Here is a 17,165-nt window from a genome sequence, read left to right as displayed (position 1 = left end):
GGACACAGGATTTTTAAGCTTGAGTTGAGAGTAAACGTTGCAATAAGCTGGAGTATATTTTCTTGTAAATTGTAGAGTTCTGTCAGCTGGCTAATGTTCAGTAAATTAGTAAAATTCCCACCTACCACATGCAGGCAGCTCAGATTGAAGAATTGGATGGAGGAACTTGAACTGATCTTGTTGTGACTTCACCATCCTGTTATTTGAATTATTCTCTTATCATGGCTGTTAAACTGATCTCATTGTTAATTTACCATAACATCATGCAGTTTTTTTTTTTAATTTTCTTTTGTCTTGATTTTATACCATAATCCATTCATTCCAGGATCTTTAGAAGCAAAGCCTTATGCTTGGTATACATCCCTCTAAAACAGTAACCCTTAACTGTTGCTTTGGGATGCAGTTACCGCATTCCGTTAATCTAATGACAACCATAGAAGATTGGGTTTTTTATCTTTATCTATGAACGAGTTGAGCTTCTAAGGACTCACAACCTAAATTTTTACCATTGCAATGCTAATGAGGATTTATGAGTATTGTAATAAGGACTTGTTTGAATGCCTGATAATGTATCCATGTGATACGTTTCGTGATAGTGGGAATCAGTCAAGGGGTTGTGATGTAATAGGAACCAATTCAGTTGCAACCGGTTGTCAATGCCCAGCAGCTAGGAATTATGGTAACATAATCCAGCAGAAACATGTTCTTCTGTATTGCTAATAGATCAGTATAATGCAGTTCTTAGCTCCTTCAGTTCCACAGATTTCCTCACTCAATTCCTTTTCTTTTTTTGAGTCTTCTCATGCAGCCATTGTCATGCAAGGCCAAGTAATTAGGCCCTATATATTTAGCATTGTTGTTAGTAGTGTGCTTTTACAAACATCTATTTGTTATTTGGTAGCTTTATTTTTAAGGCACTGTGGAATTTAAATTTGCGTTTGGTAACCAAATTGAGAAGTGCTTTTGGTATGACAAAATAACAATAAAGGTTATGATATAGTATAGCATAATATAAGGTAATATTATATATTTTTATATATTAAAATATTACTATATAGCATAATATTATTATAGTGTAATATATTGTAATATAATGAAATATGTAATATAATTTTATAAATAATATAGTATAATAATATAATATGATAAGATATGATAATATAATATATGAATACATCATTACAATGTAATATTATTGCATAGTAATAATATTATCATAATGTAATATAATATAATATATATAATATAATAAAATAATATATTATTACATAGCATAATATTGTTATAGTGTAATATATTATTGTAGTATAGTATAATATAATATAATAATAATAACTCAATCACATCCATTGAAATAAAATCAACTCTCAAAAGAAGTAAGAGGTAGGCATGATAATTGAAGAGAGACAGAGAAGAGGGGAACGTGAAAAAGGAAGGGGAGAGAGTTGCGAGGAAATTAACTTTCTCTCTTTCTCTCTCTGGGTAAATCCACTAGGATAAGGGTGCATCTTTCCAGTTTTGACCATTGGTTCATCAACTGCTCGCTGTGAGATCTATGTAATGAATGAATGATGATGTTTTGAGCACTTTGAGAGCTGTGTATTTGGTTAAGCCTTATGCTTATTGGGAAGTAAAAAAAGTGAGCACATAATTATTAGTTCGGTTGAGCCCTATGATTGGCTAAGCCTTATGCTTATCGAGGGAAAAAAATTGAAGGAGAAAAAGGAGCCCTACGAACTAAGCCCCCTCTGTTTCGGCAACGATGTCAACGAAAGTAAGGTTGAATCGACTATTCCTTCTTCTTTCTCCTGGCAATCAATGAGCCGAAACATCATTAAAAAAAAAGAGCTGAGGGCATGTCCCGACTAGGACGGTCGCATCAATTCATGACCCAACAGGGATGAAACAGGACCATTATGATGGGGGATGGAAGTGCATTTTAGGGTCAAGTACTTGTCCCACACACTACAATCTTACTAGAATGGGACAGAATGGCCGGGATGGCTCTCGTCTTGTTAAGACTTCAATCCTTGGTTTAATTTAAATGCCCAACATGCTAGATATGCTCAAGTCTTCTTTTTCTTGTTTCCTTCTTGAATCGGGACATAAGCGAGACAATCCATTATATGTAGTTATGCATACCACAGGATTAGATTCGATCTTTTGAGGGAAGAAGTAAAGTGGGCATCCACTCCTTCAATCACAAGCATTTCCATTACATAGCACCCAAAAGCATTAGGCATATGCTCCATTGGCTGGATGGGAACATTCACTTTATGTCAATATATGAGAAGATTGTTAGGGCTTGTTTGGATATTCCTACAAGATTGGATTGAAAATCCTATAGAAATCAGGCCTGTTCTCCTATCTAGCTTATATTTTCTAAGAGTTTGCCCAAACTCAGCCCCAATTCTAGCCTTTGTGCCTGTTAACCTATGGAGTTTTTTTATGTTTCTTCTCACAAAGATTTGGATTGGGCGATATTTGATTGATACATGATTATGCTTAAATGGGCGGCCTGTAGGAATTATCCAAACATACCCTAATGAAGAATTTGCCGCTCGACTCATTTGAGCAATCCAATATCTACTCTATTAGCAAGATTCAAACCGCTCTTTTGAAGCCAGCAAGAATGTCCACACCTTCGTTACAAAGTTCTTTACAATAGAAAACGGCCAGTGTCCTGAAGTAGTAGTATTAGATTGTTGTTTGATGAGAAGAGAGTGCCACTCTACGTAAAACTCTCCAATCTTCTTACACGGAAATTATCCTTACTGGTTCATTTCACTGTGTCCAGATATTACATGACTTGCAACTGCATCACATTCTCTCTTCATGCACCATTGTCACATGTTACCATGAATCTTTAAGCGGTGTAAGTTTAAATAAACAAAGACTCAGTTTAGAATGCAAGATACTGATTTCACTGGCATTCGACTCGAATGCACCGCTAATCCATTCATAGGCTGGTAAAAAAAGAAAAATCGGTTTTGGGAGGACACATGGATTGGACCGGCTCCTTTTGCTTCTTTATTTGAGAATCTTTATCAAAGAGAAATAAAGAGGAATGTAACAATAGTTTCTCAATGGAATTGTCGACATCGAAAGTGGAATATAAAGATATAGGGTCCTTTCTGTTACACGCGCGCACACACGCACACCCATGCACATGCATGTGCACGCATGCACACAACACACGCACGCATGCGCGCACACAGGCTATGATGCATCTTCTCTTGCCTATGTGGAGTCTATACAGTAAAATCCTATTACAAGTTAATCAATAATGGAGACATCATACCTGAAAAGGCTAAAGTCTTAATGTGGTTGAATTTAAAAAAAATAAATTACATATAGAAAAAGTATTAGCAAGGAAGCGTTGGGCAGTAAGCACAAGATGCCCATTATGTAGAGCATGAACAGAGAATAAAACCCATCTATATCTCAAATATCTCTTCACAAAAAGTATTTAGTATTGTCTCAAAATCTAGAGGATGGCAAACTAGCCTTTAGTCTCTTTGGTCATCATGGAGAATTAAGAAAATCCAACCCTCAATCAGAACATTCAGAAGAGCTTAGGATTAGCTGATGATTGCATTTTGTTAGCAGATTTGGCATGAAAGAAACTTTCATATCTTCCTCAAAAGAAACTCATCTATTCATGCGGTGCTATGTAAAATGCTCCATACTCTTTAAGTTTTGGCAAAACCTCTGTCCAGTCAATTGGCTGAATAGCCACAAGATGCTCATATCCACTCTCTCGCCTCTGATGTTATCTTTTTAAACATGATATTGTAATTTTATTTTATCTCCTTTTGTACATACTCGGTACAAAAATAATCATTATCATCAAAAATATAGGGGGAAATGTTTTTTCACTTCATTGCACTTCAAAAAACCAAAAAAAAAAAAAATGATAAGGAGACACTGGTACATGGTCAATGGAAAAAAATGTCGCTGATCTTTGAAACCTAATGTCAATTACTGATATTTGACTATAATATAATACCATTGTGATGTTCTTACTTCTCATCCCTAAAGAAAAAGGCCCTGTGATGTATGTGGCTAAAGTATTGGAAGACTAGATTTACAGGTTTTGAAGCCAAAAAACCGTAAAATCACTATTTTCGAGCTTAAGATTAATGGAATTCATGTATTAGGAGGTTCGATTTAGGAGAACAAATGCATCAACTTTCAGAAGAGTTGAGCTAGATTCCAATATATCAGTCAGCAACTAAGCCACATTTCCTTGACGTAAAAGAAACTAATACTTTCAATTCCTACAATATGTAATTTTAATCCAGTTTGAAGCAGTCTTTGTTAAAATATGTTATCCTATAAGAGATAGGCCCTTTTGCCACAATGTCATCATCCCCCACCGAGGATAAGTTATTATTGAAAACTCAAATCAACCACAACATTAGAACCAGATGATGAACACGAATCCTACCTCAAAGATAATGAATGTTACATGAATACAATCTTTTAAACTTCTCCCATGCATGCAAACAAGAGTAATAACATTTTTGATATGATGCTTAAGAAGAGTGGCTCAACACATTGCTGCATACTTTAAAAGTAAAATCTAGAGCAAACCTACTGTTCTACTCCTGGACCTAGACGAGCACCACAAACAGTAGTTGGTTTGGGGTACCCTGTTCATCTTCTTAACTGCCCGCTGCCTCACGAGACTATAGACATGAAAAATAGAGGATGTTAGGCTCACAAATTAATAGCGATGAAAGTGCATCGAAGAATATCCATCCAGATCTATTTTCATATTTGAATCTATTCAGGTATAGATAGAAATTTGAGCATCTAATTAATATTCGTATTTGTATCCATATCCGTCAAAGAAAAATCAAATATGGATACAAGCAGACAACAACCTAATCTGCATGCAAGTACCTAATTTTATTTATAATCTTATTTAATTTTATATAATACTCATGAACTTTTGAAAAAATATAAATTTTTACATCTAACTAATATGCATCAGTATTTGTATTTATCAAATTAAATAAATATAGATATAGATATACTGGCATCTGATGATCTGGTTTCAACCCTAATCAGTAAGGATGAAACTCGGATGATGTGATCTCTTGCATGGCTGATGATAAGAGGACAACAATTGGGTGGCCCACCCACTAGTAATTGAAACACTCCAGGCAACATGTACATTTTTTTAATTACTATATAAAAAAGGCCATGCCATCTTTTGGTCACTCTATGGTCATTTTTTATGCTTACCCTTTTGTTTAATGTTAATACCTCTTCCACTTGAGGTTGCTAGCACATAGAATTGAAGTGAACAATAACAGAAAATCAATTAGAGATTTGGGTGGGCCATTTAAATTATAGATATATCCAAACAGCCAAAATGACCCATCTCTGCTCTACAGGGACACTGGCGAGGGCAACTCCTTACTCCTTAGTGAGGTACATTAATTGCTAAGCCATAGGCATGTAAATGGAGGACGGACTTCCAAGTGGAAAGATAGTCCAAAACAATTAAATTCATTCTATGATGAATAATATTAATTGGCAACCAATAGACATGTACTCCAATTGTGGACTAGGAAGGACAAACAGGAAAGCTCAAAAGAATTCACTTCAATTAACTGCGAGTTAATGTTAAGGTCTATTTTTCTCATTCCTCCTCCCCTAAGAATTGCCACAAGGGCTATAGGTTACTTTGTTTCTTTGCTTTTGTAAGCAAAGAGGTGTATGGAGAAGCATTGGGCTTGCGGACAACATGGCCCAACGGTAGCGTTTCCACCACTCTCTCATTAAAAAAAAAAAAAAGAGCTCAACATCAATCTAAAAACTCTCTACGAATCCGACCATTTGCATTTATTTAATTCCATTAATAACCATTTAATTAATAATTTATTACGGCTATGATATCATACCAAGATTGTATATGCAATATATGGCAGTTGTAATATCATATCAAGATTGTGCATGCAATATGTGATAGTTATGATATTCAATATCATACATACTATAATAGGTGAGATTGTGCATGACTCGATACTACTAGCAAGATGTTTGCACATTATCTCTTAGAAAATTTTAAATTAAACTCAAATTTGGATTATAAAAGAAATGTAACAAATAAAAAAGTAATTTTTTTTCCCATATGTCATCACATGTTTGAGTGAGATTTAAGTGAAAGTAGTAGAATCGTACTAACAAACCCACTGTGGTTTTGTAGGCAGCTGGTGTTGTAGCCTTTGTTTGCTAATATTTATCTAAAATCGTATGCTGATCTCATGGGATAAAGAGCTCATATGGGAACGGTTGGCTCCTCTAAGCTTCACATCCCATTGTATCTGTCCATAAATCGCGTCGTCAGTCCACCATACTCGTTGGCTCTCTCTCTTCCCTTTTTTCCAACCCGTCTTCACTCTGTCGACATTACTTGTCATCACCTTTGGAATTTTCTCGCAACAGCAATTAAGCACCATTTATTTATATATATTGCTATCCATTTGACTGCCTAAGCTCTCTCTTTCTTTGGTGCCCCCGCGAGTCTGAGAGTTAAGGAGAGAAGGGAGAGGGAGAAAGAGGGGAAGAGAATGGGTGTCTCAGAAGAAGAGATGCTGGTCCAAATGGTTCATGACTTCATTGAATCAGATACATCATCCATGCCCACCTCCATTCCATCCTCCTCGCAGGCCATTTCTCTCCACCACCACACATACCTCATTCTTGAGGTTTGTTTAGTATGGAGCCTTTTAACTTCAACATCTCTGGAGCCTTTAATCAATCTTGTTCATATGTCTGCTCTCTCTCTATGAGAAACTAAGTTTGTTCATGCACTGGTTTTCTATCAGCAACACATATACTTACATGCATCCAAGCGAATGATTTGCTTCTTTTGTTGTGGTTTTTTCTCTTACTTCTTTTGTTTTGTGGGTTGAAGGGGATGATTAGGAGTGCTACCGATGCTGAGATGGAGGTTTTTGAGAAGGCCTTGAAGTATGTGAGAGAGATGGGAGAAGAAAGGAAGAAGAGCTGTGTAAAGAAGAGGCTAATGATGAAATTGAGGATGGATGGTTATCAGGCTTCCCTATGTAGATCTTCTTGGGTTACAACCTTGGAGTGTCCTGGAGGTGTTGCTCCTTTCCCTTAATATCCCCCCCCCCCATCTTAGAAGTAATTACTCCTGTTGATTTATGATTTAATTATGCTATCTTTAAACCTATCCTTTTTTTAAAATTGCAAATTTTCGAGCTAAAAGTTTTCAAATTTATCCTTTCATTCCTAAAATCCTTTTTTTTGATGGAAGATTTCATGTTCATGACTCTTTGAAGCGCTACTTTCAATATCTTCACAAATAACAACAATTTTGAATTTCATGAAGCCTTTTCCTTGTACACTACCATCCAAATCCCCTATGGTTTTATGCAATCAAGGCCAGCCTTAATAAATACTTAATCAAAAAGCTCAGCTCCTGATTTAATTTTTTTTACTTCTTATTTTTGGAGCAGGGGATTATGAGTATATAGATATTGTGATGGCAGAGGAAAATGGTGCCTCATGCAGGCTAATAGTAGACATAGATTTCAGATCCCAGTTTGAACTGGCCAGACCAACATCAGCCTACACCAAACTCTCCAACATCCTCCCCCAGATCTTTGTTGGAAAAGAAGAGAAGCTTAAGAGGGTGGTCTCCCTCCTATGCTCAGCTGCACAGCAGTCTCTGAAAGAAAGGGGCCTCCACATCCCTCCATGGAGGAAGTCAAGCTACATGCAGTCCAAATGGCTCTCATGCTGCCACAAAGCCTCCTCCATCCCCTACCCCAACATCTTATCCACCAAGGACTTGGCCCAGACAGCAAGGACTCTCTCCTCCCAAGCCAAAGATAGGGGCAGCAGGCCTAAAGGGACACAAGGGTCTGGCTTGTCAAGCCAGTTCTCTGACCTTAGTATAAATTGTTGCTGACTTTGATGTCATTAAGTAGTGACATATGGTGAGGAGCCTCAGAGTAATGGTTTTGTCATGACATGGACTTTGTGTTAATTCTTTTTTGCATTGAGGTACTTGTCAAAGAAGGGCATATCTATCTAGTTTCTGTGCTGATCTATATGAAAAAGAGAGAGAGAGAGAGAGAGAGAGAGAGAGAGAGAGAGAAAGTTAATGGTGATGGGTGGATTGCTACCCACTGTAAGTTTCAGAATGTCATCTTTGGGCTCATTTCATAGGAGCATCTGTTCCTCCAGGGATTTCTTAGGATTTTTGAGTCCATTGGAAGCACCTTTTGTTGACATGAATTTTGTGCACTGCAACTATTGCACCCAAAGTTGAAAGATCAGAAGAGAGCCTCAGAAGAGTGAGGGAAGGAAGGGAAGATCAAAGCATGGTGCTAGTTTGATACACTGCTTGCAACTTTTGGCTCTAAAACTAACAACAAATAATAAGTAATTAGAGAAGAGAGAGAGAGTGTGTGAGAGAAAGAGGGGGGAGGAATAAGCAGTAGAGTGTTATCCTTTATCTTTTCTTCAAAATAATAGTGTGTGTGCAAGATTTTGCAAACAATCTGAGTTGTATCCACAATCTATTTAGAACAAACATAGATTACTATTTATTTAACATCGATATTTATATTATACTCATCGAATAAATATAGATATGGATTAAATATATCTATCTTATCTATTTTCAGTCCTAGATACATGTAGAATGCTCAAGTCACATCTTAATGAGGAAGAAGAAATTAAGAAATGCAACCTTCACTTGAGACACTGGATTCTACCCAAGGGAGCAGGTATGTGTGCCCAGCAGACAATTTGTATTGTGCAAAAGGGAGTTTCTGATGGATGTTTTTGGGCCATCTGATTCAAAATTTCTTCTCAAATTTATCTATAATTTAAACAATGTTTACTAAATTTTGGCTCCATTACTATATAATGAGAGTTTTAAGGCGAGAGAGGGGAAATGTTCCTGTGAAGTGCAAGATAGATCAAGATAGGTTTATTCATTTAAGAGCAGGATTTCACCCGCATAATTGCCACATGCCATCACCCACAATTGCCACAAGCCATGAAAAGAAATTGGAATTATATGTAGTGGATGAGGTACCCTAACGGTTGATGTAGAATCCTCTGAGTTGGCATCAAGTAAGATGTGCTATGTATGACACAATAAGATTTGATGGCCATTTATCTCTTGATAGTAGCCATCGAGTGCTGCACAATATTTTGTGGTGCAAACAGTATAACATAGAAGATCCATATCATCACAAGTTTGGATTCGCACCATTTTACGGATAAAGTTCTATGTAGTGTACCACATAAATTTGTAATTATTTTCTATAATAACTTTTGAGTAACAAGGCGGTATCTCTCTTTTAACGTTTAGATTAATGGCGGGAGCATGATGAATTTGTTTACTTAGATCACACACCAAGATAGCTACATCATAAAAGTTGAACCGGTAATCTTATTTATTTTTTTATTATCTTCTATTTTTTGAGAAAAAAAAGATGGTTGGATGTGTAGACCAAAACTGGAACGAAAGTGGGATCTAACACTTCTTGTATCAACACAAGATTCAGTTGGCATCCTACAACTTCTAATGCAATCATATAAGCTATTTTCTTTTTTTCCTGATCAGAATTAGCTATTTTTCTTTATGGGAGATAGAACTGTTCTTTTACTTTTCAAGTTTTTCCTTTTTCTTAAAATTATGACCAAAAGATAGAAACATTTAGCATATTTTAAGAGTATTAATTATTTTTACTTTAAACCTACTGAGTGCTACTTTTATTCTAAACAAGATGCACCATCATGAATTAGGGCTTAGTGGTAGCAATAGTAACAACCTGCTTAGTAACCAGCAATTTTGGATTCTGTTTCTGGATGGTATAGTGCAAATATTTCACTCTTTTTTCTTTCAAAAGAACAAGATGCATTATCATTTAGGAAACCAAGAAGCTCTTGAAAAAGGGGAGTTTACTTTGGTACCCCCCCACCCTCCTTCTCTCTGTGCATTTACTGCAAGAATTTGTCTATTTAGCTACAAAAAGTTTGTGTTGCTAAATATACATATACATATACATGTACTTGTACATGCATTGACAATATTGAAGTTTGTTATTTAACCATTTTGAGGCAAGCCTTTTATTTCTTTTACTCCTTGGCTACTTCATGGTTCCATTATCCATCAAAAGTTTTTGTTTTTCAATTTTATACATCCAAGGCTTCCATTATTCAATTTTTCCAACGCATTCGATAATGCAAAAGAGTGTTCTATTAAGTGTAGAATATTTTTTTTCTTGCCAAGTGGTTGATTAATAAGGTATTAGAACTAAGGTTGTCGACTGTCGTGTTTATCTCCTTCTAGTTAATTAATCTGAATGTGATGAAATATTGTGTGATTAAACAGTGGCTCAGCATCATTTTTTTTCCTATTGGGGAATGCATGTTGGCAGGCCGGGATGAGCAACAACTTATCCATTTGACCACATCTGCATTAGTCCTTGAGCTTGGCCCAGATTAACATGCAAATACTTATGGGCTGGGCTTGGGATGAGGGAATTGAACAATGATGACCTGAAGGACCTGATGACTCGGCTTTATCATTGTAAATGTTGGCCCACGAGCCAGCCTTTTTTTACTTTTGTTGAGGAAATGTTGCAACATTCAGGTACATCATTGTTCACAGGTGTGGTCAAATTCTATCAATATTTAGCAACGAAAGGTTCTAATTTGAGTCTTGATGGTACATCTCTAAGAATTTGAACCTAGATAGTTATAATGCAGATGGGTTTCCCTTCCATTCTCCCTGAAAAAAAAGAAATGCTATCTATATTTGGCTTGTCATTGTACGAGTAATGCTTGTTACAACCATGAAATATTATGCACAGCATGGATGTGTGTCATAGGCAGGCCATGGAGCCAGGTTATCGAGTTTGAAACTTGTGGCCCATGTTAATGGCCAGTTTCAAGTTAGGGTTCGGGTTCGGGTAGCATCTTTAGCTCGGAAGAATAATTGATCTTTTTTTTCACATCATCGACCGTTGGATCACATCCTGCATAGATCTCAAAGCATTTTATTTTTTTTATTCGCCACCTGTATGGATCTCAAAGTAGCCATTGTGCGATCCGAAGGTGGATTTGCTGGAAGGAAAGGGAATCTTTCTTTAACTAGGTTGGCACGAATGGTACAACCCGATCCTTCAAGTTGGGCTGTATTTCTTTTATAAGCCGAACAAGTGCCAACTAGTTAAAGGTTTCACCAACTTGGCTATAAAGAAGGCTAAGCGGAACTTGGAGTCCAATGATCAGATTGTTTTATGGTTCTGATGCCCAGAACAAAATCTATGTACGCTTGAAGAACATGTAATTGATTCCGTTTAAATAATTCTCATCATCTGTGATACTTAGTATCTGGCCTGGAGCATTTGTCCCAAAGGAGTTGGCCCAACAAAAGAAAAATTGATGCACGTGCGAGGAGGGAAGAGGACTCCTGATGGGAGTCTTCTTCCGCTTGAGTTCGTCAAACGGAATCCTCCCGATCCTTCCTTTCACCTCTACTAGAGAACTGATCCCAATCGGAGATTAGTCGCTGGAGTCTTCTTCGATTTCTTCCGCAATCATCGATTGTGTCCGCACCGTCACCGCGGCCAAATGCCACCGAAAGCTACGTAAAAACCTGAAAATATTTGGATAACTCTTCTCTCCCTCTAATATGACCTTTTGAAGCTCGATTCCGGCCGATGATCACCAGACTTTTGGCAGAGAAGGGTGATGCCCTATTTTTCCTGTTCTGATCGACCGACCCCTATTTCTTCTCAATTCCAATTGTTCCTGCCATCAGTGCTCGTCGCCGAGGTCTACCTCCAGTCCTTCATGGTGACTGGAAGCTGTGGCCAGAGTTTCAGCCACCGGGATGCATTAGATCCATGGTTTAAGGGGTTGAAACCCTTATTTTTTTTGATGAGTTTGGCGCTACCGGCCGCCGCCAGCTGCCTATTGGCCAATCGTGGGTCTCCTAACCCTGAGCACTACGCAACCACCCTCTTCCTTTCTCTCCTTGGTTAGAGAGAGAAGCTTGCTTTCTCTCTCTTTTTTCTCTCTTCTCCATCCCTTCTCTCTTGTTTCTCTCTCTACTTGGACTTTTTCTCTCTACTCTCTCTCTAGGACTGTTGGATTCAGTAAGGATGTCTCCCAATGACTTTTGGATTGGCTCTGGTGAAGGGTCTTAATCTAGGACGTCGGACGGCGTCAACACTCTACCAGTAGGAGTTATAAGTTGGCATATTGATACCCTGCTAGTGGAGTTATACGTTGGCACTTTGATGAGCTTATATTTTGGCCCAGCCATAGGGTATAAATGTGGACATAGTTTATGGCTATCGAAATGAATTTGATATTTTTGAAACAAATTAATTTATAAATGAAGGATTTTAAAATAACTAGATAGTATATAGGTTTAGTTTTGTATTGATGTACTTTGCATGCTTAATTTTAGCATATTATTAATATTTAATTTATTATCTGATTAATCTAGTTAAAGTGTTCATTGTTTACTAGGCTGTCTAGCTCATTACATGATTTCCACAAGCTGCAGAATAAATTAATTTATAATATCACGAAGAGATTTCTTGCATACTTGTGGAAGAAGTTTTCTATGAGTATACCGTGACTCTCAGCTCGCGATTTCGAGTCAGGGGTTTGACATCATCATAATTTTTTTTAGAAAAAAAGCTCCCTCCAAATAAATGTTCCTAGATTTAGTGGTTTCTTAGTTTAAATAGCAGTGGGAGCATTACTCTTGCTCGTTGGCCCTTCTTTAACTCATGGCAACTTGCCCTAAGAATGGGCTAAACCCAGTCTTTGTAACCGGACTTTGGGCCAACTTCACCATTTCAATACCATGTTTTTAACCATAAAATATGGTTTTTATGTAAATTAATTTATAAAAAAAAAACAAGGTGGGAATTGTTCGTACTAATGAGTTCGTTTACAAGTTTTATGGAAGGCAAGCAAACACATGGTTTGATATGACACAAATATTTTATGCTTTGTGTGAAAATGTTCTACCAAAACTAGAGAACTAAACAGCCCTCACTGATTAATGTACGGAATTGCTATTTATGCTTTGAATATTTGTCAGTTTTATTATAACAGGTAACCAAGAAATATGGTTTTTATGTAACTTAGTTTTATAAAAGGACAAGGAGAAAGTTGTTTTTCATAAAGCTTGTTCTTCTAAAGTTTTATGGACGGCAAGCAAACATATGTTCTCGTACCATTCCAATATTTTTTTTGTTTTGTGTAAAAATGTTTTTCTAAATAAAATAATTATTATCATAACCACTTTTAGCCATTATAATGGAATATATAAAAAAGATGTTAAAAATAAAATAATGTTATTGCTTAATTTTGTTGCTATTATGTAATGGGATATTACTAGTTGAATGGTTGTAGAAATTTAAATAAGATTTTTTTTTGTAGATAAAAGAAAAATGAAAAGGCCAACTAATAGCTGTTAATGCCATTATTTATGACAATTACAAGTTGACAATAGCTATATAATTTTTTCCAATTAATCACTAACTGTATTTGTTAATTGTGTGTGTGTCTATATATGTGTGTGTGTATATATATATGTATGTGTGTATATATATGAAAGTATCAGGGTGTAAGATCATTTTCGACTTTCAATGTTTCATGTAATATTTAAAGATGAAGCTCGAATTTATTATTTCACTTTTTCTTTTTCAGTTCCATGATTAATGATATTTCCATGAACAAAGCACATGTGTAGCAAGTGATAACTACTAGTATATGCAGTGTAATGGCATTATTCAGATGGCATTTACCCAACTAGGCTTCTATAATTCTTTGCAAATTAAGCTGGTTTAATTCTTTGCTACATCCAACCCAATTTGATGAGTTAGCTGAAGCCCTTGCATGATGGGCCAGCCGAGAAGTACAACATTGGTACATTTTTGAGACCTAGTGCAAGATCAATATCTTTAGCATATTAAAACAGATGTTCAGCTAGCCATTATAATTACTGCATGCCTTATTTGATTTCTTAAGGCAAACCTCAAATACTACCCACCATTAGTGTAATTTGCTCTGATGCTAATAAGTTGATATATTACATCAATATATATGCCATACTAACAAATTCCTTCAATCATGTGTGAGAACCCGTGCAGACGTGTGTTTAGTCCCACATCGGTTATTCGCTGGGTAGATCTTGGGTACTTCTACAGGATCAAGAAACCTAAATAATATCTTCCGGCTAGCCATTTTGGGTGAGGTTCTGGGTTGTTACAAATGGTATCAGAGCGGACCCGGCCCATAACCTATGTGGAATAGGGGACACTGCAGCACGGATCCATTGGGGCTGATTATAGGCCAATCATGGTATTTGTGATTAGATTTGAATAGATTTGAACCCTTAGCCTGTCAGGGCTTGAACAGGGGGAGTATGTGAGGGCTCGTGCAAACGTGTGTTTAGTCCCATATCGGTTATTCGCTGGGTAGATCTTGGGTACTTATACAGGATCAAGGAATCCAAATAATACTTTCCGGCTAGCCATTTTGGATGAGGTCCTGGGTTGTTACAAAATCATGACAATGAAATTAAAGAGAAAATAATGTGATTTCAGATGAAGCTGCTGCATGTCATCTAACAGCACTAGGGAAGTTCTGTTGGCAAGGAAACTAGTTAGGGATGGCATACTTCTTTTATTAGTTAGATCCAAGGTTTTCAGGAGCAGAGGCAGCGGCCGGGAGAATATTTAATTCCATGATTGGTGGTTAACTAGGTTTATGTCAGGTGTGCAGATGGGTTCAACCTCAAATTGGTTACAGACCCACAGCAAGATCCATTTACTTGAGGTTTCATTTGCATTAGATGATTAAGGGTCCATGAATACTAAAATTTTGGACTAGAATAAAAAATTTTGAACCATAAACTATTTTCTAAAATTTTTTAAAAAATGATTTATGACCAAGTTAACCAAAATCATACTCAACCTGATGAAATATAAGTATATAACACGGTCGTTATCAACTATGACTGGATACTGGGACTAGAATTATGATTTGGAATTTGGCATAACATCCAATACGCATCGTGTTCAAGTGATCCACTTGCCCTTTTTTTTATATTTTTTATCCAGATCGAGCTTATTACTTGTTCTACTTCTAAGGATAGAAGAAAAGGTTGGAGAGGAACGGAGCTAGATCAAGAGTTTGTTCTAGAGCCGGCAGAGGCAGAAAAGTTGAGAATAATAGTTCTCCAAGAACTTTCAAGCTTATCTGCAGAAACAAAGAATTGACACTCAAACTACGTGTCCATATACCTCCAAAAAAGTGGGTGATTGAATCTACTTGCTCACGCACGCCCACACCTATGCGAGCACATGCACACCACCCCCCCCACCCCGCACACGCACATGCGTGCGTGTGTGTGTGTATGTGTGTGTATATGTGGGTGTGTGTGTGTAGATACATCTAAAAGTACGTGTGTTATCTTGTAAGTATCAGACAAATCTGGGGTCTATGGTCATCCATTTGCAATCCACGAGCACCCAGAGACACGTACAGGATGAGTAGAGCATTGATTTTGTGACAAATCTTGAGAGACGGATGAATCGCAGAAGGCCAGTTGCCATGGGGAATCTAGTGCAGAAATGCTGAATTAAGACTTCTCCTTTGTTAAATATTGAATAACCAGAGAGTAAGCTAATGTGCCTCGAGATTAATTATTATTTTTATTATCTATAATGAAGGAAATATGGCTATATAACGAAAATGCATTTATTTTAATCCATAAAAAGTGCAAACAAAGATAAACTACTGAGATACATATTTTCAGAGCATTAAAACTCTAGTATCATGACACGGATTTTTTGACGAAACGTATGCTATGGAAACCTTATGGTACTAAAATCTGACTAAAAATTCTTTTTTTTAATTAAAAAAAGGACATTTTGATATATGCATACGTTTTCGGAGTATATTGCTAATACTATCCTTAGGTTCATGTTATTTTACTTCGAAAATAAAGGTTGCATATATTCAGTTTAATTTGGAGATCACAGCACATAGTTTTTGAACATAGCATAGTCTGAAATAGTGTTGAAACAAGGGTCCAACTTCCGAGTTCGTCAACATTTTTGGGGTGATGCATTTGCCTTGCTTTCAATATAAATGCCTAACCTTGTTGAGCCCCCATGTTTCTTCTACCACCTATCCCTTTCCTCCTATATCAGCTTCTTCTGATTCAAATACTCTTATCTGATTCCAGGAGACTTTGGCACAGGAGAGATTCCCAAATTCGCATTATTTTCTACGTGCAACAACTGTAGACAAAGATATCCTTGGTGCTTTTAGGCTTGGCTTGAGAAGACGTTACAGAGTTGGTGCAAGGATTCCAACATCTAGATGCAGTCCAAAATAGTCCCACCTCACCTTCTTCGCATGCGGGAATCTTGGGATGCCACAAGCCATGCCTTGGTTGGAGAGCACGTCCTTGTTGCAAGCTAAGGCTCGTTTGGCTCGTGAAAAAAAAAAAAAAAAAAAAAAAAAATAATGTGATCAATGAAAAAATAATGAAATGGCTTTTATTTGGTTAGAGTTTTCAAAAGAAAGAGGCGAAAAAGTTATATTTCTAGAAAAATAAAATTTTCACGTTTCATGAAAAGTTTTTTCTCATGAGAAACATGAAAAAGTTACTTTTTTCGTACGCGAAAATCACTTTATTTTTATTTTTTTCTAAAAATTCTTCAGCATTAAAAAAACATTAAAAACCTATTTTTTATTAAGGATATAATACGAATTATACATAACTTTTTTAGAAAATTGGATTGTCAACCAAATATAAGCACTCTGAAAATCTGTCAATTTTTTATTGTCAACCAAATATGTCCAAAATATTTTTCCAGATATCATTTTTTTTTAAATTTATATTTTAAAAATTATATTTTTAGAAAGAAAAAAAAGCATCCTACGAACCAAACGAATCCAAAATATTGTTGGAAGTGCTCGCTCTTTACCTCGTTGCAAGAGTATCTAGGATTAGTTAAAGCGCATTGACTTGTGCGGTGCATTTCGGGATATTTTGTTTGCAGATTTGTCTGGATATATCCGTATTCGAATTGTATGAAATACCTGCTTTAGCAAAAAAA

At 36.4% G+C, this 17,165-nt stretch overlaps 1 protein-coding gene across 2 annotated transcripts; it reads left to right on the top strand.

The window, feature by feature from the left end:
- The first annotated feature begins 6,379 nt into the window (after window positions 1-6,379).
- Window positions 6,380-8,245, top strand: LOC108511650. Of its 2 annotated transcripts, none has more exons than XM_039128324.1 (3): window positions 6,380-6,722; window positions 6,932-7,121; window positions 7,500-8,245. In XM_039128324.1, exons 1-3 carry the CDS (start codon window positions 6,585-6,587, stop codon window positions 7,952-7,954), a joined length of 783 nt encoding a protein of 260 aa, XP_038984252.1. In that variant the 5' UTR covers window positions 6,380-6,584; the 3' UTR covers window positions 7,955-8,245. The 2 variants fall into 2 exon arrangements, with proteins under 2 accessions (XP_038984252.1, XP_038984251.1); XM_039128323.1 differs by having other exon boundaries at window positions 6,381-6,717; window positions 6,927-7,121.
- Window positions 8,246-17,165: the final 8,920 nt, after the last annotated feature.

The sequence above is a fragment of the Phoenix dactylifera genome, chromosome 7 (assembly GCF_009389715.1).
Source record: "Phoenix dactylifera cultivar Barhee BC4 chromosome 7, palm_55x_up_171113_PBpolish2nd_filt_p, whole genome shotgun sequence".
NCBI lineage: Eukaryota > Viridiplantae > Streptophyta > Magnoliopsida > Arecales > Arecaceae > Phoenix > Phoenix dactylifera.
The sequence above is the reverse complement of the archived record's forward strand: the minus strand, read 5'-3'. Positions and strand labels throughout refer to the sequence as shown.